General features: G+C 42.2%; 1 protein-coding gene and 1 pseudogene across 7 annotated transcripts in view; both read left to right on the plus strand.

Moving 5' to 3' along the window:
• The window catches only part of CNIH3 (cornichon family AMPA receptor auxiliary protein 3), a 373,524-nt gene that overhangs the window by 139,416 nt on the left and 208,607 nt on the right, over nucleotides 1-25,501 (plus strand). For 2 of the 7 annotated variants that reach the window (XM_074037284.1, XM_045397719.3), the window contains exon 1: nucleotides 17,642-17,709. The exons of the other annotated variants lie outside the window; for them this stretch is intronic. Coding sequence is in view for 1 of the 2 variants with exons in the window: in XM_045397719.3 (XP_045253654.1) it covers nucleotides 17,683-17,709 (27 nt within the window). In the remaining variant the exon portion in view is untranslated. Of the gene's footprint in view, nucleotides 1-17,641; nucleotides 17,710-25,501 lie in introns of those variants that run through there. 7 annotated transcript variants of the gene reach the window in all.
• On the plus strand, nucleotides 11,962-12,920 carry LOC107129743 (aldo-keto reductase family 1 member B1 pseudogene; annotated as a pseudogene).

Genomic DNA, 25,501 nt, shown 5'->3' on the forward strand with positions numbered 1-25,501 from the left:
AGCTAAATATAACGTGTGATGATGCAGAGCACTCAAACGGGAGAGTGTGTGACTGTTCTGGCATCCACTGTGCCTCTATTTTTATTTCTTCCAGTTTAGGGGTGTGGCTTCTCTCATCATAGTTTCACAAAAGGATTATTTTCTAGTCAAAAAGAGAACCACACAGGTAAAAATCAAGGTGGGGGGAAAGGATGAAACAGCTGTAGATGTTCATTTTTAGTTCAGTTGGCTTAAATGACCCCAGTGGGATGTTGCAGGATTGAGAACCAGGAGTAGGGGAGCCTTGTTAGTCTTTGACTTTGAACAGACCTGGAATCTGATCCTGTGGCATTCTTCCATCTAAGAGCAATTATTGAAGTTGAAAGAAAACCATTTAGTTTTACTCAAATTCATTTTAAAATATTTATAATGAGGCCAGGCGCGGTGGCTCATGCCTGTAATTCCAGTACTTTGGGAGGCCAAGGTGGGCGGATCATGAGGTCAGGAGATCATGACCATCCTGGCCAACACAGTAAAACCCCTTTTCTAATAAAAATACAAAAATTAGCTGGGTGTGGTGGCACGCGCCTGTAATCCCAGCTACTCTGGAGGCTGAGGGAGGAGAATTGCTTGAACCAGGGAGTCGGAGGTTGCAGTGAGCCGAGATCACGCCAGTGCACTCCAGCCTGACAACAGAGCAAGACTCCATCTCAAACAAACAAACAGAATTTATAATGAAATGAGACTTAGAAGAAGAATGGGCACCTAATAGATGTCAGCTGCTGAGCTGTGTGTTTCACTTAGTCATCATCTCATTTGATTGTTTTGATTAGATATTGAGAATATTCATATAATATATATATATGATGTGTAAGGAATTACAATATTGGCCAGGCATGGTGGTTCATGCCCATAATCCCAGAGCTTCTGAAGGCCAAGGCAGGAGGATTGCTTGAGGCCAGGAGTTCAAGACGAGCCTGAGCAACATAGTGAGACCTCATCTCTACAAAAAATAAATAAATTAGTTAGGTGTGGTGCATGCCTGCAGTCCCAGCTACTCAGGAGGCTGAGCTGGGAGGATTGCTTGAGCCCAGGGGTTGGGGCTGCAGTGAACCTTGATCACGTCATTGCATTCCAGCCTGGGTGACAGAACAAGACCCTGTCTCTAAAATATAAAAAGAATTACAAAAGAGTGAACACCTGTGTCCAGCATTACCTTTGGGTGCCCTGTAGAATCTGTCTTCTTCCCTTCTCAGATGTAGTTATTCTCCTGAATTTTGTGTTTATTGTTCACTTTTTTTTTTTTGACTGAATTTCACTCTTGTTGCCCAGCCTGGAGTGCAATGGCGCGATCTCGGCTCACAGCAACCTCTGTCTCCCAGGTTCAAGCAATTCTCCTGCCTCAGCCTCCTGAGTAGCTGGGATTACAGGCATGCGTCACCACACTCGGCTTTGTATTTTTAATAGAGATGGGGTTTCTCCATGTTGGTCAGGCTGGTCTCCAACTCCCAACTTCAGGTGATCTGCCCATCTCGGCCTCCCAAAGTGCTGGGATTACAGGTGTGAGCCAGTGCTCCTGGCCTTGTTCACTTTTTTTCTAAAATACTTTTTTACTTTTTGCTATATTCCAAAACGACATGTTGTTTAGTTTTGAATGTTGTTGGACTTTAAACAAATGGAATCATACTGTATGAATTTTCTGCAACTTGTGTGTTTCACTCAGACATTTGATCTTGAGTTTCATCTGTGCAGTTGTGTGTCACTGTAACTAATTCCTATTATAGGAATTATATGGTGCTAGAGCATATAAATACACCACCGCGTGGTTTATTCATTCAGATGTGGATGAATGTTTGCATTGTTTCCATTCTTAAAACACGATCTAGACAAGACTTTTTCAATCATTCTTGTATGAGGCCCTTTGTGCACATGTACAGGAGCTCTAGGGTATAATCCTGCATGCGGACCTGCTGGGTTACAGGGCACATGAATCTTCATTCTTGCTGTCTCACATGTCCGTGTGAAGAGACCACCAAACAGGCTTTGTGTGAGCAACATGGCTGTTATTTCTCCTGGGTGTGGGCGGGCTGAGTCTGAAAAGAGAGTCAGCAAAGGGTGGTGGATTATCATTAGTTCTTATAGGTTTTGGGATAGGCGGCTGAGTTAGGAACAATGTTTTGCGGGCAGCAGGTGGATCTCACAAAGTACATTCTCAAGGGTGGGGAGAATTACAAAGAACCTTCTAAAGGGTGGGGAGATTAGAAAGTACATTGATCAGTCAGGGTGGGGCAGAAACAAATCACAATGGTGGAATGTCATCAGTTAAGGCTATTTTCACTTCTTTTGTGGATCTTCAGTTGCTTCAGGCGATCTGGATGTATATGTGCAGGTCACAGGGGATATGATGGCTTAGCTTGGGCTCAGAGGCCTAACATTCCTGTCTTCTTATATTAATAAGAAAAATAAAACAAAATATTGGTAAAGCGTTGGGGCGGTGAAAATTTTTGGGGATGATATGGAGAGATAATGGGCGATGTTTCTCAGGGCTGCTTCAAACAGGATTAGGGGTGGCGTGGGAACCTACAGTGGGAGAGATTCAACTGAAGAAAGATTTTGGGGTAAGGGGTGATATTGTGGGGTTGTTAGAAGGAGCATTGTCATATAGAATTATTGGTGATGGCCTGGATGCGGTTTTGTATGAATTGAGAAACTAAACGAAAGACACAAGGTCCAAATAAAAGAAGGAGAAAAAAATAGGTATTAAAGAACTAAGAATTGGGAGTACCCAGGACATCCAATTAGAGAGTGTCCAAGGGGGTTCGATGTTATTGTTTGCTTGGTTGGCGAGTTTTTGGGCTCTATCCTCGAGTTTTTTTATGTTGTCATATATCAGGCCAGATTGATTTAGGTAAAAACAACACTCTTCATTTAAAAATATACAAAGTCCTCCTTTTTCAGCAGTGAGTAAATCGAGGCCTCAGCAATTTTGGAGGAAAGAGAAATGCAAAGCCAACAATTGTGTTAAAGAAGGATTAGAAATGGCTAGGAGAGAGTGAGATTGATAGTGTGGTAGAGATAGCTGGGGAGAGGTAGAGGGTGGCGTAGGAATGGGAACCAGAGTAACAGTGAGTATAAAAGTAAAGAATAGGACTTCATCAGGGTGAAAGTATTGGAGTGTACTTTGTCACTGAAGATCTTCTATCCACTTAAAGAGAGACTTAAGGGTGACAGTTTGAGGTAAAACCAGGTGCCACTGAATACCAAGAGCCTGAGAAACTGCTTGGGTGATTTGACTAGTAAAGGCTGGTCTGTTATCGGACTGTACAGAGGTGGGAAGGCCAAACCAAGGAATTATGTCTGACAGAAGGGAAGAAATGACTGCAGTGGCCTTCTCAGACCCTGTGGGAAAGGCCTCTACCCATCCAGTGAAAGTGTCCATCTAGAACAAGAGGTATTTTAGTTTCCTGACTCGAGGCATGTGAGTAAAGTCAATGTGCCAGTCCTGGCGGGGGGGGGGCGGTGCATCCCTGAGCTTGATGTGTAGGGAAGGGAGGGGGCCTGAACAATCCCTGAGGAGTAGTAGAAGAGCAGATGGAACAACTAAGAAGTGATTTCCTTGAGGATAGATTTCCACGATGGAAAGGAAATGAGAGATTCTAAGAGGTGGGCTAGCGGCTTGTAACCTACATGGAAGAGGTTATGAAATGATGATAGAATAGAATGGGCCCGTGAGGCTGGAAGGAGATATTTTCCTTGGTCCAAGAACCATTTGCCTTGTGTGGGAAGAGACCGATAAGTGGAAGTTTCAGTGGGGGAGTAGGTGGCAGTGACCAGATGAGGAGAAAAACTGGCCGTGAGGGACAGAGGTTGGATCGCTAGCTGCTTTTTTAGCTACCTTATCAGCATAAGCGTTGCCCTGAGTGATGGAATCTGATGCCTTTTGATGGCCCTTGCAGTGTAAGACTCCAGCTTCCTTTGGAAGTAAAGCAGCCTTGAGAAGAGTTTTTATTAAAGAGGCATTAATGGTGGAGGACCTTGTGTAGTGAGGAAATCTCTTTCTGCCCATATAACAGCATGGTGGTGCAGGATATGGAAGGCATATTTAGTGTCAGTACAAATATTGATGCATAGTCCTTTTGCAAGAGTGAGGGCTCGAGTTAAGGCAATGAATTCGGCTTGCTGAGAGGTCGTGGAAGGGGGCAGAGCAGTAGCCTCAATGTTAGACGTGGAAGATACTATAGCATAGCCTGCTTTTGCTGGTGTGTGGCATTTAGGCGTGGTGGAACTGCCATCAATAAACCAAGTGTGACCAGGGTGAGGAACAGGAAAGAAGGAAATTTGGGGAAATGGAGTGAATATCAGGTGTATCAGGGAGATAGTCATGGGGGTCAGGTGTGGCATCAGGAATAATGTGGGAGGCCAGATTGAAGTCCAGGCCGGGAACAATGGTAATTGTGGGAGACTCAATGAAGAGTGAGTACAGCTGAAGGAGCCGGGGAGCAGAAAGTATATGTGTCAGGTGTGAGGAAGAAAATAGATTTTGGAAGTTATGAGAACTGTAGAGAGTGAGTTGAGCATAGTTTGTGATTTTTGAGGGACTCTAAAAGTATTAGGGTGGTGGCAGCCACTGCATAGAGACATGATGGCCAGCCTAAAACAGTAAGGTCAAGTTGTTTGGATAAAAAGGCTACAGGGTGTGGTCCCGGTCCTTGTGTAAGAATTCCGACTGCACAGCCCTGCACTTTGACTGTGTGTAATGAAAAGGGTTGGGATGAGTCAGGGAGAGCTAGTGTGGGGGCAGTCTCTAAAGCTGTTGAAGGAGTGGGGAAAGGATTTAGGATCTATGGGGTCAGCTAGGTTTCCTTTTGTGAGTTTATATAATGGTTTTGTTAAGATGGCAAAACCAGGTATCCAAAGATGAAAGTATCCAACCATGCCTAGGAAGGAAAGGAGTTGTTGTTTGGTAGAAGATGTTGGGGTTTGAGAGATCAGTCGCACACGATCAGCAGGGAGAGCACATGTGTTTTCATGAAGAATTATGCCGAGATAGGTAACATGAGGAAGAAATTTGGGCCTGACTGAAGTAATGGGGGCTGACCACGAAGCCTTGTGGCAGTACAGCCCAGGTAATTTGCTGAGCCTGATGGGTGTCAGGGTCAGTCCAAGTGAAAGCGAAGAGAGGCTGGGATGAAGGGTGCAAAGGAATAGTAAAGAAAGCATGTTTGAGATCCAGAACAGAATAATGGGTTGTGGAGGGAAGTATTGAGGATGGGAGAGTATATGGGTTTGGCACCATGGAGTGGTTAGGCAAAACAATTCGGTTGAAAAGGTGTAGATCCTGAATTAACCTGTAAGGCTTGTCTGGTTTCAGGACAGGTAAAATGGGGGAATTGTAAGGAGAGTTAATAGGTTTTGGAAGCCCATGCTGTAACAGGCGAGTGATAACAGCCTTTAATCCTTTTAAAGTGTGCTGTGGGATGGGATGTTGGCATTGAGCAGGATAAGGGTGATTAGGTTTTAATGGGATGATAAGGGGTGCATGATTGGTCACCAAGGAGGGAGTAGAGGTATCCCATACTTGTGGGTTAAGGTGGGGAGATACAAGGGGAGGATGTGAAGGAGGCTTTGAACTGGGGGAAAAGGCAGCAATGAGGTGTGGCTGTAGCCCAGGAATAGTCAGGGAAGCAGATAATTTAGTTAAAATGTCTAGACCTAATAAGGGAGCTGGGCAGGTGGGAATAACTAGAAAGGAGTGTATAAAAGAATGTTGTCCAAGTTGGCACCAGAGTTGGGGAGTTTTAAGAGGTTTGGAAGCCTGGGCGTCAATACCCACAACAGTTATGAAGGCAAAGGAAACAGGCCCTTGAAAAGAAGGTAATGTGGAGTTGGTAGCTTCCATATTGGTTAAGAAGGGAACGGACTTACCCTCCACTGTGAGAGTTACCTGAAGCGTCTGTGATGGTCCAGGGGGCTTCCGAGGCGATTGGGCAGCGTCAGTCTTCAGTCACTAAGCCGAGAAGATCTGGGAAGGAGTCAGAGAGCCTTGGGCCAGAGTTGAAGGGGCTCTGGGAGTGGCGCTGGGTGGAGCTGGACAGTCCAATTTTCAATGGGGTCCCACACAGATGGGACATGGCTTAGGAGGAATCCCAGGCTGTGGGCACTCCTTGGCCCAGTGGCCAGATTTCCAGCACTTGTAGCTAGCTCCTGGGGGAGGAGGTTCTGGAGGAACCCCTGGCAGCTGCGGTTCAGGTGTTTGGAAGTTCTTGTCTGCTGGAGATGTGGCTGGGGTTTGTTTCACAGTGGAGGCAAGGAATTGCAACTCAGAAATACATTGCTACTTGGCTGCCTCTACTCTATTACAGTACACCTTGAAGGCGAGGTTAATTAAGTCCTGTTGTGAGGTTTGAGGGTCGGAATCTAATTTTTGGAGCTTTTTCTAATGTCGGGAGTGGATTGGGTATTAAAATGTATATTGAGAATAAGATGGCCTTCCTCTAGATTATTTCTAATTCTTTTTCAAGTGGTTGTGCCAATTGACACTCTCACCAACAGTGTGAGTGCTCTGGTTTTTCCATCATAGCCAACACCTGATTTTGTCAGACTTTTCAAGTTTTGCCAGTCTGGTAGGTATGAAATAGTATCTTACTGTGGTTTGTTCTTTTTTCTGATTGTGAATGAGGTTGAGAATATTTTCTTTCTTTTTTTTTCCGACAGTCTCTATTGCCCAGGCTGGAGTGCAATGGCAAGATCTTGGCTCACTGCAACCTCCACCTCCTGGGTTCCAGAGATTCTCTTGCCTCAGCCTCCAGAGTAGCTGGGATTACAGGCACCCACCACCATGCTGGGCTAATTTTTGTAGTTTTAGTAGACACAGGGTTTCACCATGTTAGCCAAGCTGGTCTCGAACTTCCAACCTCAGGTGATCCACCTACCTCAGCCTCCCAAAGTGCTGGGATTACAGGCGTGAGCCACTGCACCTGGCCAAGCATATTTTCATATGGATATGGATACTTATGTTTCTTCTACTCTAAAGAGAGAAAGTCTTGCCAACCTTAATGATTTTTTAAATAATTTCAATTTCTATTTTAGATTCAAGGGGTACATGTGCAGGTTTGTTCCATGGGTATATTATGTGATGCTGCAGTTTGGGGTACAATCGATCCTGTCACCCACGTAGTGAGCTTAGTGCCTGATAGTTTTTCAATCCTTCCCTCCGCTCCCACCTCTAGCAGTCCCCAGTGTCTGTTGTTGCCACCTTTGTGTCCCCATGTACCCAATGTTTAGCTCCCACTTATAAGTGAGAACATGTGATATTCCGTTTTCTGTTCCTGTGTTAATTTGCTTAGGAAAATGGCCTCCAGCTGCGTCCATGTTGCCACAAAGGACATAATCTTGTTCTTTTTTATGGTTGCACCTATCTTTTTCTGTTAAGATTTCTTTTCTTTATAGATTTATATGACTTTTTTGTGTATTTTAGATACTACCACATTTATATATTGCAACAAATAGCTTCTCCATTTTTCTTTTATTATACGTTAAGTTCTAGGGTACATGTGCACAACGTGCAGGTTTGTTACATATGTATACATGTGCATGTTGGTGTGCTGCACCCATTAACTCGTCATTTATATTAGGTATATCTCCTAATGCTATCCCTTCCCCCTACCCCCTCCCCACAATAGGACCCGGTGTGTGATGTTCCCCTTCCTGTGTCCAAGTGATCTCATTGTTCAATTCCCACCTATGAGTGAGAACATGCGGTATTTGGTTTTCTGTTCTTGCGATAGTTTGCTGAGAATGATGGTTTCCAGCTGCATCCATGTCCCTACAAAGGACACAAACTCATCCTTTTTTATGGCTGCATAGTATTCCATGGTGTATATGTGCCACATTTTCTTACTCCAGTCTTTGATGGACATTTGGGTTGGTTCCAAGTCTTTGCTATTGTGAATAGTGCCACAATAAACATACATGTGCCTGTGTCTTTATAGCAGCATGATTTATAATCCTTTGGGTATATCCCCAGTAATGGGATGACTGGGTCAAATGGTATTTCTAGTTCTAGATCCTTGAAGAATTGCCACACTGTCTTCCACAATGGTTGACCTAGTTTACAGTTCCACCAACAGTATAAAACTGTTCCTATTTCTCCACATCCTCTCCAGCACCTCTTGTTTAATTGTTTTTTAAATTCTCTAACAGTTTCTTTTGGTGAACATATGTTCTAATTTTAGCTTAGCCAAACTTATCAAACATTTCCTTTATAGTTTATATTTTTTGTATAAACTATTTATACAACAACTTTGTATGCAATCTTTCTTACTGAATGTTATAATCACATTGCCTATATTATCTTCTAAAAGTTTTATAGTTTTGCCTTTCACATTTAGGCCTACAGTCTATGTGGAATTGATGTTTGTTTTCAATAGGATAGATCCAATAGAAATAGGATCATATTTCTTTTTCTTTTTCTCTTTTTTCCTGTGTGAATACTCAGTACTCAGCACCATGAATTTCCACACTGTGAGCAACGGCAGCTTTGTCATAAATGCACATATACATATGGGTCTGTTTCTGGAACCTATTCTATTTCATTGTTCAGTATACCTCTGTGCCTCCACTATCTTAATTACTAGAGCTTTTTAATAATTCTTGATACTTGATAGGGCAAGGCCTCTTGTCTTATTTTCCTTTGAGTGTATCTTGGCTATTCTTGGTCCCTTGCACTTCTCTGTAAACTTTGGGTTAACCCATCAAATTCCCCCAAAACCCCTTGTTGTGTTTTCTTCTCATTGGGTTTTGAGGTCTCTCTTTTGAGAGTGGCCCTAATGCAAGATTGTCACTCTCTAGGAGAGCCCTGCCCTGAGGAGAGCTAGAATCAGGTATGGCAGCCAGGTGAGACACAGAGGAGGTGGCATAGCAAGACACATAAAATAACCGAAACAGTTTTTTAATTACTTAAAGATTGCAGAGAGAAGAGGGTATCATAAAACCAGCAGGGGACAGGCATGGTGGCTCACGCCTGTAATCCTAGCACTTTGGGAGGCTGAGGTGGATGGATCACTTGAGGTCAGGAGTTCAAGACCAGCCTGGCCAACATGATGAAACCCTGTCTCTACTAAAAATACAAAAAATCAGCCGGGCATGGTGCTGGGCACCTGTAATCCCAGCTACTTGGGAAGCTGAGGCATGAGAATCGCTTGAACCTAGGAGGCGGAAATTGCAGTGAGGCGAGATCGCACCACTACATTCCAGCCTGGATGACAGAGTGAGACTCCATCTCAAAAACAAACCAACAAAAAAAACCCCAAGCAGGTCCGACAGGAAGAGGGGCACTGACTGGGACCTGCAGGGGCAACCAGAGGGTAGAAAGCAAAAGAGAGAGGGTGAGAGAGGACCTGAGGGCCAAAGCCCTTTTTGGTGTCCAGGGGTTTGCCCAAGCAGGTTTTCCACAGGGAGTTCTAACTGGTGGGTTTAAAGCAAGCAAGCATGAGTTCCATGGGGCCATGCTGTGACTGAGAGGTGGTCACTGCAGCGTATCTGCACAGACAATGCAAGATGTGGGGGTCAGCCAGGCAAGTCAAATAGGTTGCATCTAGTTGTCTTGTAGGCAGGTGATCACCAGGAAGTTGTTGTATAAGGCAGACATCTGGATCAACCACACTACAGAACTAGGAGGAGGTGGAGAACTAGAAATTGTGTCAAAGGCAACTAAACTCTACTTCTGGTATGAGGAAGTCCAACTTATATTTAAAATGGATGCCAAGGCAACATACAATTATAAGAATTCACAGCCCAGTGTGGTGGTTCATGCCTGTAATCCCAGCACTTTGGGAGGTGGAGACGGGTGAATCACCTGAGGTCAGGAGTTTGAGACCAGCCTAGTCAACATGGTGAAACCCTGTCTCTACTAAAAATACAAAACTTAGCTGGGCAAGGTGGTGCACGCCTGTAGTTCCAGCTATTCGGGAGGGTGAGGGATGATAATCTCTTGAATCTGGGAGGTGGAGGTTGCAGTGAGCTGAGATCATGCTGTTGCACTTCAGCCTGGGTGACAGAGTGAAACCCCATCTCAAGGAAAAAAAAAAAAAAAAGAATTCACTAAACCCCTGATCTAATTGAATCTGTACAGCAATCCTGTTAGAGGATTATTGGAGATTGATCCCTTGATGAATTTTAGGATAGGGTTGTTGGTTTTTTTTTTTTTTTTTTAATATTTCTGCCCCAAAAAATGCTGTTGGGATTTTAATAGCGATTGTATTGAAGCTGTAGATTACTTTGGGTAGTCTTGTCATCTTAACAATGTTAAGTCTGCCAATCCATGAACAAAGGATGTCTTTTCATTTATTTTACCTTCCAGCAGTGTTTCATAGTTTTCAGTGTACAAGTCTTTTGCTTCCTTCGTTAAATTTATTTCTAAGTTGTTTTTTTGTTGTAGTTGTTGTTTTTGAGACAGGGTCTGGCCCTGCTGCCTAGACTGGAGTGCAACACGTCGAATAACCTGGATGAAATGAACAATTCCTAGAAACACATAATCTAGCAAAACTGACTAATAAAGAAATGGAAAATTTTACTAGACCTATAACTATTAAGTAGATTGAATCAATAATCAAAATTGTTGACATACAATTGTTCATAATACTGTCTTGTAATCCTCTTTATTTCTGTAATATCAGTAGTAATGTTCCCAGCATCGTTTTGTATTTTAGTAACTTGAGTCTTTTCTCTTGATTTTTTAGTCAGTCTCATCAAAGATTTGTTAATTTTGTTGATCTTTTCAAAGAACCAACTTTTGGTTTTGTTGATTTTCTTTATTGCTTGTCTATTCTCTATTTTCATTCAATCTTCCTTTAGGAAGAGAGTATATAGGAAGTGTGTAATTAAAATACAAGCTGCAAGGTACAGCCTTTTTTTGGAGATGGCTGAAAATGGGTCTGACTAGACATAGAGGAAAAGCCGAGCTCAGCCCCTGCCTTTGCTGTGGAACTCTAAGCTGGAATTTAGGCAGTGTGCTCAGAGATCTTCATAAGGCTGGAAGTTATTGACACTTAGCTTATCAGTATGAGGGAGTCCAAGAAAAGTCCTTTTCTAAGGCAGAATAAGGAAAACTAGAATGAGATTAAGTGGAACTAGGTAATAGTAGTTCAGCAAATTAACCCAGAGTTAATTTGTGAGGAATTCAGCAGGGCTTTTTGTGTGAAAATATAACACCCCATATCAGAACTCAAGCATGAGAAACTAATTCTTAGGGAGCTGTTTGTCTTTTTTCCATGTTTCCTTTGTGAAGGGAGTAGTCTCCCTACCTTTTCCCAGGGTAGGAAATGTGTGATAAAAAGGTAAAGGAGAGGTAGCTGCAAGTGAGGTCTTATTAACCAGGAAGGTAATTCACTTGCATGTAGATGTTTATAGTTCCTTACTTTTTTTTTTTTTGTAAATGGTATTTCCCTTTTTCATATGTTTATTTTTTAAAAAGCATTATATATTTATATAGACAGGGTCTCACAGTGTTGCCCACACTGGTCTTGAACTCCTGGGCTCAAGGATCCTCCCACCTCAGCCTCCCAAGGTGTTGGGATTACACATATGAGTCAATTTTTTTATATGTTCTAATTAGAAAATATATAGTTTATTTTTGACATTTTAATAGTATATTTATATATAAAACGCATGTAGACTAGACTATATGCTACCTCAGTCTCTCTACCTATCCATAGCTGGGAAAATCAGGTAGGTCCCTGTAGCCATAATAAAAGCACCCACTGCTTCATGTCAAGTACCTATTAGAAAATAAGCAACCTCCCACCTACTGGCTTTGCAAATCCAAATCTATTAAGTGGCTCCACTGTCACAGTAAGTATTTCATTGTTGATTAGACCAGGCATTCTTAAAGACATAACTATTTTAATATTATTAAGTTACCTAAAGAGTCACTGAGGTGCATGCGGAGGTCTGGAGAGTGCAGCAGCCACGGTCAGCCACTTCATGCTCAACAACGGCACCAAGATGGCCATCCTGGGGCTAGGCACCTGGAAGTCTCCTCCGGGCCAGGTAACTGAGGCTGTGAAGGTGGCCGTTGACGTTGGGTACTGCCACATCGACTGTGCCCACGTGTACCAGAATAAGACTGAGGTGGGAGTGGCCATTCAGGAGAAGCTCAGGGAGCAGGTAGTGAAACATGAGGAGCTCTTCATCGTCAACAAGCTGTGGCGAGCGTACCATGAGAAGGGCCTGTTGAAAGGAGCCTTCCAGAAGATGCTCATTGACCTGAAGCTGGACTACCTGGACCTCTACCATATTCGTTGGCCAGCAAGCTTCAAGTCTGGGAAGGAACTTTCCCATTGGATCAGTCAGGTAATGTGGTTCCCAGTGACACCAACATTCTGGACACATGGGTGGGCATGGAAGAGCTAGTAGATGAAGGGCTGATGAAAGCTATTGGCATCTTCAACTTCATCCATCTCCAGGTTGAGAGGATCTTAAACAAGCCTGACTTAAAGTATAAGTAGGTGGTTAACCAGACTGAGTGCCACCTGTACCTCACTCAGGAGAAGTTAATCCAGTACTGTCAGTCCAAAGGCATCATGGTGACCGCCTACAGCCCCCTCAGCTCTTCTGACAGGCCCTGGGCCAAGCCTGCGGATCCTTCCCTCCTGGAGGATCCCAGGATCAAGGAAATCACAGCCAAGCATAATAAAACTACAGCCCAGGTTCTGATCTGGTTCCCCACGTAGAGGAACTTGGTGGTGATCCCCAAGTCTGTGACACCAGAACACATTGCTGAGAACTTTAAGGTCTTCGACTTTAAACTGAACAGCCAGGATATGACCACCTTATTCAGCTACAACAGAAATGGGAGGGTCTGTGCCTTGGTGGGCTGTGCCTCCCACAACGATTACCCCTTCCATGAGGATTTTTGAAGCTGTGGATGCCTGCTTGTCCCCAAGTGACCTATACTGTGTTTCCTGCCTCATTTTGTTTTCCTTGCAAAGATAGTATGGCCAGTGTCACTCAGCAGTGGGACAGCAACCTGTAGAGTGGCCAGCGAGGGTGTGTCTATCTTAATGTTGGATCTGAAGAGCCCTGTAAATAGAGTAGCTTTGCTTTGCCCTTCTTTTTGCCCAGCTGGGGAAAGTACAACCTGAATACCCTTTTCTGACCAAAGAGAAGCAGAATCTACTGGGCCAAAATAGTGCCACTAACAGTTGAGTTTTGACTGCTTGGAAATGTAATCCTTTCAGTAAGACTTCTCTTTGTCTCAAATAAAAAGTGCTTTTTGTGGGAAAAAAAAAAAACAGTCACTGAAGAAAAATTATGAAGATCTATAAATGTGTAGCAAAGTAGAATAGCCTTTGTACTAGTTTCAAATGATGTCTCTATCACTTGCCAACTGGACAACTTTGAGTAGTGTGTATATCTTCACTATTTTTCTCAGGGCATGTTTGGGTGCAACAGTTAGATACCTACTCAAGCTAGTACATATAAAAGGGAACTTTAAAAAGATATGGATCTCACAGCATCCAAAGAGCAGATGAACAACTGCATCCATTCTTGGTAACATTTATGGTAAACTGAGGTTTAGGTAGGTTAAGTCTCTTAATTACTAAACCTTATAGGGAGAGGAAATCCATACACATACTGAGCACTGCTTAGGCATGAATCAATTATGTGTTTTGTACTTACGTGAATCTACTATTTTTCTAATGTATGTAAATGCTTCTCTGAGTAAGGAAGTTCAAATATATTTTAAAGTGTGGCTTTTATCATGTTCTTTCTCAGCTAAGAGACAGTCAATATACATGGGGATATCCATAAACTTTCTTTTTACTTTAAAAATAGTTTCTTTAAAAAAAAAGTTATATATCTACATAGTTTAAAGAGTCAAATAGTAAAAGTGAAGAGCTTGATGGGAGTTCCCCTTCCATTCCCAAGTTTGCCCTCCATTTCCTGCCCTTCAGAAGTACTTATACTTTTTTGGAATTTACCTACATATCTCTAAATAACAACCTTATCTTGCTCTTTCTTGACTTTTTTTTATAGTAGGAATAATCTACTTATTTCCCACTAAGGAAGAGAGGGTTTCAGTTTTCTTTATACACTTCACTTTCACATGTGGTTAGTTAACATTCAGTGTTTGCATTCTTATGACCTATGTAGGTGCTATTCACAACTGAGCCATTTAGTATACTATGATTACTATTTCTTTCCTGTAAAGCCTTTTGTTTTTTCTGAAGGTAATATTTGCCTTTTCTAGAGCCCACATAGTGAAAGCAAGAGTAAGTAAGCAAGCAAATAAACCCCACAAAACCCAAAAACAAATCTAGAGGCATCACACATTACCTGACTTCAAACTATCCTACAAAGCTATTGTTACTGAAACAACATGGTACTGGTGTAAAAATGGGCATGTAGACCAATGGAATAGAAAAGAGAACCCAGAAATAAAGCCAAATACAGCCAACTGATCTTCAGCAAAACAAAAATATAAAGTGGGACAAAGTACACCCTATTCAACAAATAGTGCTGGGATAATTGGCAAGCCACATGTAGAAGAATGAAACTGTATCCTCATTTCTTACCTTACACAAAAATCAACTTAAGATGGATAGAGACTTAAATATAATACCCAAAGTCACAAAAATTCTTTATGACAGTACTGGAAAAACTCTTCTAGACATTGGCTTAGGCAAGGACTTTATGAACCCAAAAGCAAATGCAATAAAAACAAAGATAAATAGATGGGACCTAATTAAACTAGAAAGTTGCTGCGCAGCAAAAGAAATAATCAACAGAGTAAACAGACAACTAACAGAGTGGGAGAAAATATTCACAAACTGTGCATCTGAGAAAGGACTAATATCCAGAATCTACAAGGAACTCAAACAAATCAGCAAGAAAAAACCAATTAATGCCATCAAAAAGTGGGCAAAGGACATGAATAGACAATTATAAAAAAAAATGTATATATATACTAATGTCCAACATGAAAAAATGCTCAGCATCTCTAATTATCAGGGAAATGCAAATCAAAATCACAATGCAAAACCACCTTACTGCTGCAAGAATGGCCATGATTTAAAAAAACACAACAACAGGCCAGGCACGGTGGCTCAAGCCTGTAATCCCAGCACTTTGGGAGGCCGAGACGGGCGGATCACGAGGTCAGGAGATCGAGACCATCCTGGCTAACACGGTGAAACCCCGTCTCTACTAAAAAATACAAAAAACTAGCCGGGCGAGGTGGCGGGTGCCTGTAGTCCCAGCTACTCGGGAGGCTGAGGCAGGAGAACGGCGTAAACCCGGGAGGCGGAGCTTGCAGTGAGCCGAGATCGCGCCACTGCACTCCAGCCTGGGTGACAGAGCCAGACTCCGTCTCAAAAAAAAAACAAAACAAAACAAAAAAAAACAAAACACAACAACAGATATTGGCATGGATGTGGTGAAAGGGGAACACTTTTATACTGCTGGTGGGAATGTAAACTAGTACAACCACTACGGAAAACAGTATGGAGATTTTTTAAAGAGCTAAAAGTATTATAGAACTATTGTTTGATCCAGCAATCCCACTACTGGATATCTACACAGAGGAAAATAAGTCATTATATGAAAAAGACACTTGCACGTGCAGGTTTATAGCAGCATAATTCACAATTGTAAAAATGTGGAACCAGCCTAAATACTCATCAACCAACAAATGGATAAAGAAAATGTAGTGTATGCATATGAAATACATATACCATGAAATACTACTTAGCCATAAAAAGGAACAAAATAATGGCATTCAAAGCAACCTGGATGGAGTTGGAGACTATTATTCTAAGTGAAGTAACTCAGGAATGGAAAATCAAACATCCTATGTTCTCACTTATAAGCAGAAGCTTACAGGGAACGGTGGCAGGGAGGTGAAGGATAAAAGACTGCATATTGGGTACAGTGTACACTGCTTGGATGAAGGGTGGACCAAAGTCTCAGAAATCACCACTAAAGAACTTTTCCATGTACCCAAATACCACCTCTTCCCCCAAAACTATTGAAATAAAAATTTAAAAAATAAAGACAACAACAATGATGACAACAAAAAGCTATTCCAACTGGTAAAATAAAAAGTAAAACATTTGCCTTTTCTGTTTGGTGATTAGCTCTCTTTGTGCTTACTACTAATTTATTCCCCTAACTTGCTCCCAAGATATAAATCTGTCTTCAGTACTTAAACGCATTAGGTATTTCCAACAATTTCGTCTTCTTGATGATTCCAGCACCTTCTGACTTGATCCAGGCTGGGCTAGTTATGCTCTATGCCTACTGCACAGCTGCCATCTTAAGGGTTTCTTTCACCATTATCCTAGAAATTCCCTTTGCTCCCTTGTTTTTGATCCCCTGTGTCCCGTATCCATTGTCTTTCTCTTTCTTAGTGAGTCTCATTTTGGCGACTGGTACTATTATTTGGTGGAGGTACTAGTACCTAGTATCTCCCTGATAAAGGTTGCATGAGAAGTGTTTTGAGATCTTGCATATCTAAAAATGTCTTTATTCTGCCTACACACTTAATTACAGTTTGACTGTATAAAATTTTGGATTAGAAAACACTTTCTCTGCCTCATTACCTTCTAGTTTCCAATGTTGCTGCTAAGAAATTCAGTGTCTTTTCTGATTCGTTATACTTTTGTTGAAACTCCCTTCTCTCTCTTTCTCCTCTTTCTGAAAGCTTGTAGGATTTTCTCTTTAGTTGTCTAAAGTTTCACAGAGTATTTTTGTATTTTCATCTGTTGTGGTGAGAGTTCAGAGGGCCCTTTCAATCTGGAAACATATTTTCCATCCTGGGATATCTCAATTATTTCTTTGTCGATTTCTTCTTTTTCATGTAGAGAGTAGAGAACAACTCTATTGAAATTTTTTGTTCAGATATTGGACCTCCTGAACTGATCGTGTTTTTGTTTTCTTATTTTTTTTTCTCTATTTTCCATCTCTGCCTTTGGCTTTATTTCTGAGTGATTTCTTCCATTTTAACTTCTTGCCCTTGGGATAGTCATCTTGTCAACGCCATTTTTGAGGTTCCTTTTTATATTTTCATAAGCTCTGTTTCCTCCAAGTTGCTGTTTTCTGCTTACTGATTTTGGCCTCTGTCTTTCATTGTAAAGGTTTTCCTCAAATGCCCCAATGAGTCTATGCCCTTTGTATTTGAGTGGTGTCTCCATGGAGTCCATTGGAAACTCTGAGCGTGTTGGGTGTGACGTCAAATGTGGGCTTTACTAGGCTGGACTGGCTGAAGAACTTCTTTGACAAATCTCTCTATGTCAATATCTCTAGGTCATTTGTATTGGATCTGATTCTGCAAGGAAGGCTCTTCCAGTGTTCCATCTAGAGGGTAAAAGTCTGGCTGACAATGTCTAGGAACTGAGTGTACTATGGTTTAGATATTTGACCCCTACAAACCTCATGCTGAAATTTGATCACTAGTGCTGGAGGTGGAGTCTAATGGGAGATGTATGGGTCATGAGGGTGGATCCCTCAGGAAGGGATTGGTGTTGTCCTCATGGTAACGAGTGAGTTCTTGCTCTGTTAGTTCCTAAGAGAGCTGGTTGTTAAAAACAGCCTGGCACCTTTCCCCCACTCCCTCTTCCTTCCTCTCTGGCCACATGAGCTCTGCATAGACCAGCTCCCGTTTGCCATTTGCCATGATTGGAAGCAGCGTGAGGCTCTCACCAGATGTCCAGTCTTCCAGCCAGCAGAATTGTGAGTCAAATAAGACCCTCCTTTTTTTTTCTTTATACCCAGCCTCAGGTATTCCTTTCTAGCAACACAAACGGACTAAGACAGAGTAAATAAACATAAGCCTGGGGTGCGTGTTGCGGGGGAGTGTCTCAAAATCAGTCTGTAAATCTTCAACAGATTCCTTGCTCATGTTTTTAATATGCTATCCCTACCCTCAGCTGCGCCTAGAATCCTGACATTTTACCCCAATAAGAGAGTAAACATCTAGTCTTCAGCCAAGCGCTGAGGGAATGACGGGCTGGGAGGTATCTAACTGTATCTTAAATAGATTTGAGTCAGACCCCTTGTATTTGGACCCCACTTTCATCCCTACTCCTAAAGGTACCTGGGCTGGTTTAGGATTCAGCCTTCTAAGTCAGTGATCCAGCCACTCATCCATCTGCTTTCCAGTTTTCCATTACCATTATAAACCAAAAAGTATCTGACACAGGCCTCCATCAATGTAGAGGTTTATTTTGCCAAGGTTGAAGACATGCCTGGGAAAAGGAGACATAAGCCACGGTAGGATCTGTAGCCTGTACTTTTTCTGAAGAGGATTTGGAGGGCTTCAATATTTAAAGGGGAAAAGTGGGCAAGAGGGGAAAGAACAAAGCAAAAAAAGAAGGTCGCATTCTTGTGAATCCATATGTTACACACGAAAGGAGGGATAGGCCAGATGCGGTGGCTCACGCCTGTAATCCCAGCACTTCGGGAGCCCAGGGTGGGTGAATCATGAGGTCAGGAGATCGAGACTATCCTGGCTAACATGGTGAACCCTGTCTCTACTAAAAATACAAAAATTAGCCGGGCATGGTAGCGCATGCCTATAATCCTAGCTACTTGGGAGACTGAGGCAGGAGAATCACTTGAACCAGGGAGTCAGAGGTTGCAGTGGCCACAGCCTGATGACAGAGCGAGACTCTGTCTCAAAAAAAAAAAAAAAAAAAAAAAGGAGGGGTAGAGAGAACAGTTAGTTATGTATTCACCTTGTGCTTAATGAATCTGCACTTTACATAAGATAAACATGGAGTAGAGGAAGCAGTCAAATATGCATTCATCTTGGGGTAGGTGGGGACAATCTCTAGTCTCCTCTTGTCCCATACCATGAGGATAAGTTGTTAATTTACATTGTCAGGGTGAGGGAGGCCCCTGGTGGAGACATATGGCCTCTATCTGTGGCTATCAGTTTAGGAACAAAAGAAAATGCAATTGTTTTGTTTGTTTTTTGTGACTTGGCTTCCAAACTTAATTTTTCCTTTTGGCATAGTGAATTTGGGGTCCTGAAATTTTATTTGCCTTTCACACCATGTTGCTCTTGTCTTTGTCCTTTTCACTTTGTTCTGGGGATTTAGACTTTACCCAAGTCTTTTTGTGGTTTTGATGGTTTTTTTGAAGAGATTGAAGGCTGAGTGTGTTGTCTTCCATCTTTAACCAGAACCCTAACATTTCTTGAAGTAAAAAAGGCGTCATTGGAGGGAAAGGACTGGAAATAATTGCTTAGTGATTCCTAATCAGTTCTTTTACTTCCTTCTGCCCTTTTGAAAACCTTTTCCTTTCCTGTTTCTTTTTCACAGGTTTCTACTATCTCCTGATTAATCTGATTGTATGTATTGACTAATTGAGTGGTGCAAATAATAATCAGACACATAACAAATTGCTCTGTGCTCTTGAGAATACAATATGAAGAGCCCAAAGCATAGTGGATACCTCCTCATGGGCTCCCTTTAAGAGGAGTAAATTGTGCTTCTTTTGAAAACAGTGCTATTGCATATAGTTGGCATCATGGGAGAAAAAAAAGAATTGTCATTCTTATGATCTCATTATTTTGTTATTGATTGGTTGGCTTTTTAAAGGTGACAGGCATCATTTTTCTTTTCTCGGAAGATGATTTGTTAAGGTAATATTTAGCTCATCTTCTTCGCCAAGGATCTTTGGGGATAACATTTAAGTCACTTATAAACCTAAACTTTGAGAGACAGACTCTTCATATCTAAATTACAGTGGGATAAGGAGGACTCTGGGAAGCCTGGAGAGGAGGTAGCTGCAGCTGCATATCCTGGATGCCTTTTCACATCTCTGGAATCAGACTGGGTGTGCGCGAGGTTGTGACGTTAAGCATTTATCTGTACAGGTGATGGGGGGTGGACATGCACAAAATAGGGGAAGAATCATGATAACAAAAATTGGACAGAGAGGGTGTGGGGAGGGCTGGGGAAGCTGCTGCTTCTTCCTGACAACCTTTGCATTTTCTTTCATAATGTTTACATACAATTCAGCTGTTTGGCTTTGACTTGCTGAGGGCCTGGGGTTCCCTTCATCCTTTCTTTGTGCCTCCTCCAGCTATTCCTGGGTTTATTTATTTCTTTTAACTGCTATTTATAATCCATAAGTAGCCACAAATGGCCAGGCCTTAAAGTGTGTTGGTGTATGAACAGAATTTTAGAGGTAAACATTTTCTTATTATGTGCAGAGACAGATGTGGCTGGGCTCGGCTTTTCTTTTGTAGGGTTGGTCCGTGACAAGTATGTGACATAAAGATAGAAAAGAACAGAACGTGTTTTTTTTTTTTTTTTTTTTTTTTTCCTCCCTTATGTAGCTACCAGCTAATTTTTAATCTAAAATAATGGTGATGGATCTTGAAGTGCCTGGGGCGGTAGCCTGTGTGCAATACACCTGGATCAATCACCACAGAATTTCCTTCTTATGTGTACATGTAGTGAAATGGAAGACACTTTATTCACCCAAATTCCTCTTGGAGAGAAGGAGTATGAGTCTGGAAGAAATATTTTGAGAAGCCTGTTGAAATCAGGGTGGGGGACTCCAAGTGGCATATTCAGGAATCAGAAGGTGTTCCAAATGCCTTCTAAAGAGGCTGAGACCTGCCATCTGGAGGACTTTGTTTTTCTGAATACTAAGATGGTCAGGTCTATAAGTTTGGAGATTTGGAGCTGCCATGTATCTAAATTGCACTTAATAATAGAGGGGAAAAACCATTTGACTTTGTTGATTCACTTATCTATTCATTATTTCAGATCTCTTTGTTGAGTCCTTTCTCTCCATGGTACTCGGCCATGTTGCTTGAGCGGATGTGTTGCTGGGGCACATAGCATGTGCCGGGGGTTTATAGAAGCTTCAGAATATACATGGACCATCTTCCTGGAGCATTAGTGGACTCCATAAATGGATTATGGAGATAAAACTTTCATGTCTGTTTGTAAAAACATTACATTTTAAAGAAGTTATTCTGGGTCCACTTGAGTCTGTGCTCTAAGATATTTCCTCCTCCTTCATGTTATGTACTTACTGTCCCCAGGCACATGCAAAGTGCTGTAAGAATTCACAGGATGGAGAGAACAGCGGCAATGGACAGAGTCGTGAGTGACCACAGAAAGCTTTCTGGAGGCAGGACTTGAAGTGAGTTTCGAAGGACTGGGAGTGTGTATTAGGGAGCAGTGTGTGAATGTGCGTTTGGAAGGGGGCCATGCCAGGTGAGGGAATGTCCTGAGTCCCAGCTCAATGAGGGAAATATCAACCAGAGTGGACCAGTTTGGCCAAACTATGTGAGAGTGAGGGATAAAATCTGAATTGCATATGGGGGTCAGTGGGTAAGAGGCACCTATCAACTCTCCTGTTCATTATTACGAATTTCTGATGATTTTGGACATCATCAAATAGATAGTTTAGGGAAGATAGCAAGAGGATGGTAAGCTATGGTGGAGGGTGAGTTTAGATACCAAGTTGTTTGGTTTAGTGATACCTAATCAGAGATGCACTTCAGACTTACCTGCAGAACATTTTAAACTAACAATGCTGGGGCCCCTACCATTGGAGACGCTGATTCAGTAGGTCTGTTGCAGAGCCTATGGAGTCTGTAGGTGGAAGAGCTCTTCAGCCAATTTTGTTATATTTGCTGGCTAAAAATCTGAAATAGGAGGTGATTGCAATGGCCTACTTTTAATGTAATGGAACTTGGATTTCAGGTGGTGGCAATGGAAATGGATAAGAAGAGCTGAATTTGAAAGACTTTGTAATACAAGAATAAGCAAGACATGAATTGATGTTAGACCAGTCCCTGCTCCAATGTATGTGGTGTTCTGTCCATACCCCTCTTCCTGTCGTATCTTCCAGATTAGCATAGCTAAGTTCTGCAACTCACTCACCACTGCATTAGCCTCACTTATAGCCCTTTCTTTGGAAATAATTTCACTGACAGCATAGTTCTTTGAGAACTTAGTGGACAACTTTTAAAAAGGATATTTTTGCACATCATTATTGCTGACACTATTATTATTCATGTTTTAAAAGCTACTTATTATAAATCTCAGCTTGATTTTTGTTCAATTCTGCTCTTTAAAAGAAAGTTACAATACACAGAACAAAGGCATTAGAAAGGAGAAATTTTCAAGTTTCTATTGCATAGAGAAGTGTACAGTCCCCATAAACATTCCAGGTCTAATTTGTCCTTGCACATCCTTAGAATAATGAGAGACTTAGAGACAATATTATGCCTGGCAGTATTTAAGATAGCAAGGCACTTCTTGATTTTGAACAAACTGGATTTAAGTTTTGTTTGGGGACTAGAAAAATAAACAACCAGTTCTATCACAAATCCTTTATGCCAGAGTAGACAATATTTCATTAAAAGACAGAGAAAAAGTGCTGATGTAAATCCTTCCTTTTTGGGAAGCTGATTCTTTTTGTTATGGAGCTAAGACTGGTAAAAATATTCACACTTGGAGTCATCAGGATGACAAAACTTGAATTTGATGCAGAAATGCATTTATCATTTGATATATTTTTTTCTGGCTGCATGATTCAGCATTTTGATTTGCATTGACCATTTTGGAAAAATGAAACATTTCTTGGTTGTGAAATAATTTGTTTCTTTGGAATATTCCAGTTTGTGGCCTAGCTGACTATGTAGTGTTTTCTCCAGACTTAGTGTAAGATAAGAAAATGAGAATATCAGCAATGCCATAGTGGGTTGGCCAGCATTAAGTCTATGAGGATAGGACCAAGGGACATATTTAGGAATGCTCTTGAAGAGCATTCAGTTTTCAGCCTGCATCACCTCTCTCCATTTCCCTCCCATTGAAACCCCAGCTCTGCAGCACATCACTCAAGTCCTTCAGGGTTTGCTGCAACTTACTTTTCCTTACCATTCCTGAGATGTCATTCTTGTTCATGCCTCCACGCCTTTGCACTTGCCCTTTGTTCATAATGCCTGCCTTGCCTGTTTCCCTAGATCAAAATCCTACTCACTTATTTTTCGAGGCCTGTCTTAACGTCTCCTCTACCACAAAGCCCTCCAGACTCCCCAGTCACTCAACACACTTAATGAGCATCTGCCACCAGGCACTGTGCTGATGTTGTGGCTAAAGATGCATAGGACATAGTCTCTTCAAGGGACCACATGTGTGCTTCCGGAGGTATATCCTACATGTGCCCAGTAGTATACTGGTGATATTAAACCAAAGCACAGTTTTTAAATTCTTCTTCTTATTTTTTTTTTATTTTTGAGACAGAGCTCTGCTCTATTGCCCAGGCTGGATCGCAGTGGTGCAATCATGGGTCACTGCAGTCTTGAACTCCTGGGCTCAAGCGGTCCTCCTGCCTCAACCTCCCAAGTAGCTAGGACGACAGGCACATCACCACACCTAGATAATTTTAAAACATTTTTTTTTTGTAGAGATGGGGGTCTCACTATGTTACCCAGGCTGGTTTTGAACTCCTGGGCTCTAGTGATCCTCCCACTTTGGCCTTTCAAAGTGCTGAGATTACAAACCTAAATGAGCCACCCAGCCCATTCATTTTTTCTTAAAAGTCTCCAGTTCCTGCACATACACATGAATCTGTGGCTCAAAGGAGGATGTAGATAGCACAGGGGTCATGGTTTAGCTTTAAACTCCAAACTAGATTAGATTTTTAAAAATCCATAACCAGCATTAATCTTGAAAGCCAGACTTTATAGAAAGAGAAAAGGACTTTCTAGAGACACACATTTTCCCCTACATGGCAACAGCCATGAGTGAAGAGAGAACTCAGGACATCATGGAGGAAAAAGGAAATACTTCCTTCCCCTAGTACTGCAGAAACAAATGGGACAGAGAAGGGAGTTTTCATGTCAATGATCTGGTTCTTCCCATGAGATCTGAACCTTGAAAAGGGACCTGGTAACAACCAGATGATCTGGGGACTTTGGGAACTTTAGGGCCATGTATTAGCCCGTTTTCATGCTGCTGATAAAGAGATACCCCAGACTGGGCAATTTACAAAATAAAGAGTTTTAATAGACTTACGGTTCCATGTGGCTGGGGAGGCCTCACAGTCATGGTAGAAGGTGAAAGGCGTGTCACACACGGTGGCAGATAAGAGAACAAAGCTTGTCAAGAGAAACCTCCCTTTTTAAAACCATCAGATCAATGAGACTTATTCACTATAGTGAGAACAGCATGGGAAAGACCTGCCCCCATGATTCAATTACCTCCTGCTGGGACCTTCCCACAACATGTGGAAATTCAAGATGAGATTTGGGTGGGGACACAGCCAAACCATATCAGGCCAGTAGTTTGCTTCCCTGGGAGACTCTGAGCCTTAGAGAAAGTCTGGATTTGGCAGGACCATTGTCTCAGCATGATGTGTATAGTAGGTTGAACAGTGTCCCCCAAGTTTGTGTTCATCTGGAACCTCAGAATGTAACCTTATTTGGAAATAGGGTCTTTGCAGATGTAATTAGTTAAGAATCTTGAGATAAAATCATCCTGGATTCAGGGTACGCCCTAAATCCAATGACTGGTGTCCTTATAAGAAGAGGAGAGGACACTCAGAGACTCAGAAAAGAAGGCCATGGGCAGATGGAGGCAGAGATTGGAGTGATGCTGCCACAGGCTAAGGAAACTGGAGAGCTACTAGACATTGGAAGAGGTGAGGAAAGATTCTCTTCTAAAGACTTGGAGGGGAGCATGGCCCTGCTACACCTTGGTTTTAGACTTCCGTCCTCCAGAACAATGGGAGGGAGAATAAAGTTCTGTTGTTTGGAGCCACCCAGTTAGTGGTAGTTTGTTGCAACAGCCCTAGCAAGTGAAAATCATGTGGAAGCAGCAGGGCAGTGCTGGAACTTTGGGTCATGTGCCTGGTTGCCCGTACCCATGTGCTCTGCCTTTGGGATTCAGAATTTACACAGGCCTGAGTGAGAATGCAGGTATGCTGAAGGAGCAGGCAATAGTGAAGAGTCAGGGTTCAGGAGGGGAACCAGAGATCCAGGACTTCAGAACTACAGCTTTTGGGGTCAACACAGCATCCCAGAACATCAAGACACCAAGACAGATCAGCTGGACCCTGCAGTAGGATATCAGTGTCCAGATGAGACCAGAAGCAACCCAGTAGAAGCCAGGGGACAGTGTGTGGACCACAGAATTCATGTTTGATGCCATCAAGGTAGAAAGTTGCCACCTGCACCCAGGTACCCTCTTGGGAAGGAAGCAGGTATCTGGCCAGAGTTTCTCTGGGAAGGGAAAGCACATCAGATAGAGAATTTGACCTTGGAAAATGAGTGCATGTTTACCTGAAAGAGGTATTTCTAACCTAGAAGAGCCTGGGCTACTTTTTATTGAAAAATTTAAGATCTATGTGGTGTGTGTATGTGTGTGTTGTCATTAAGGATTGATCACAGGCCAGGCATAGTGGATTACACTACATCTCTACAAAAAAAGTTTTAAAAAAATAGCCAGGCATGGTGGTGTGAGCCTGTAGTCCCAGCTACTCAGGAGGTCAA

Source organism: Macaca fascicularis, chromosome 1, assembly GCF_037993035.2.
Source record: "Macaca fascicularis isolate 582-1 chromosome 1, T2T-MFA8v1.1".
Classification (NCBI taxonomy): domain Eukaryota; kingdom Metazoa; phylum Chordata; class Mammalia; order Primates; family Cercopithecidae; genus Macaca; species Macaca fascicularis.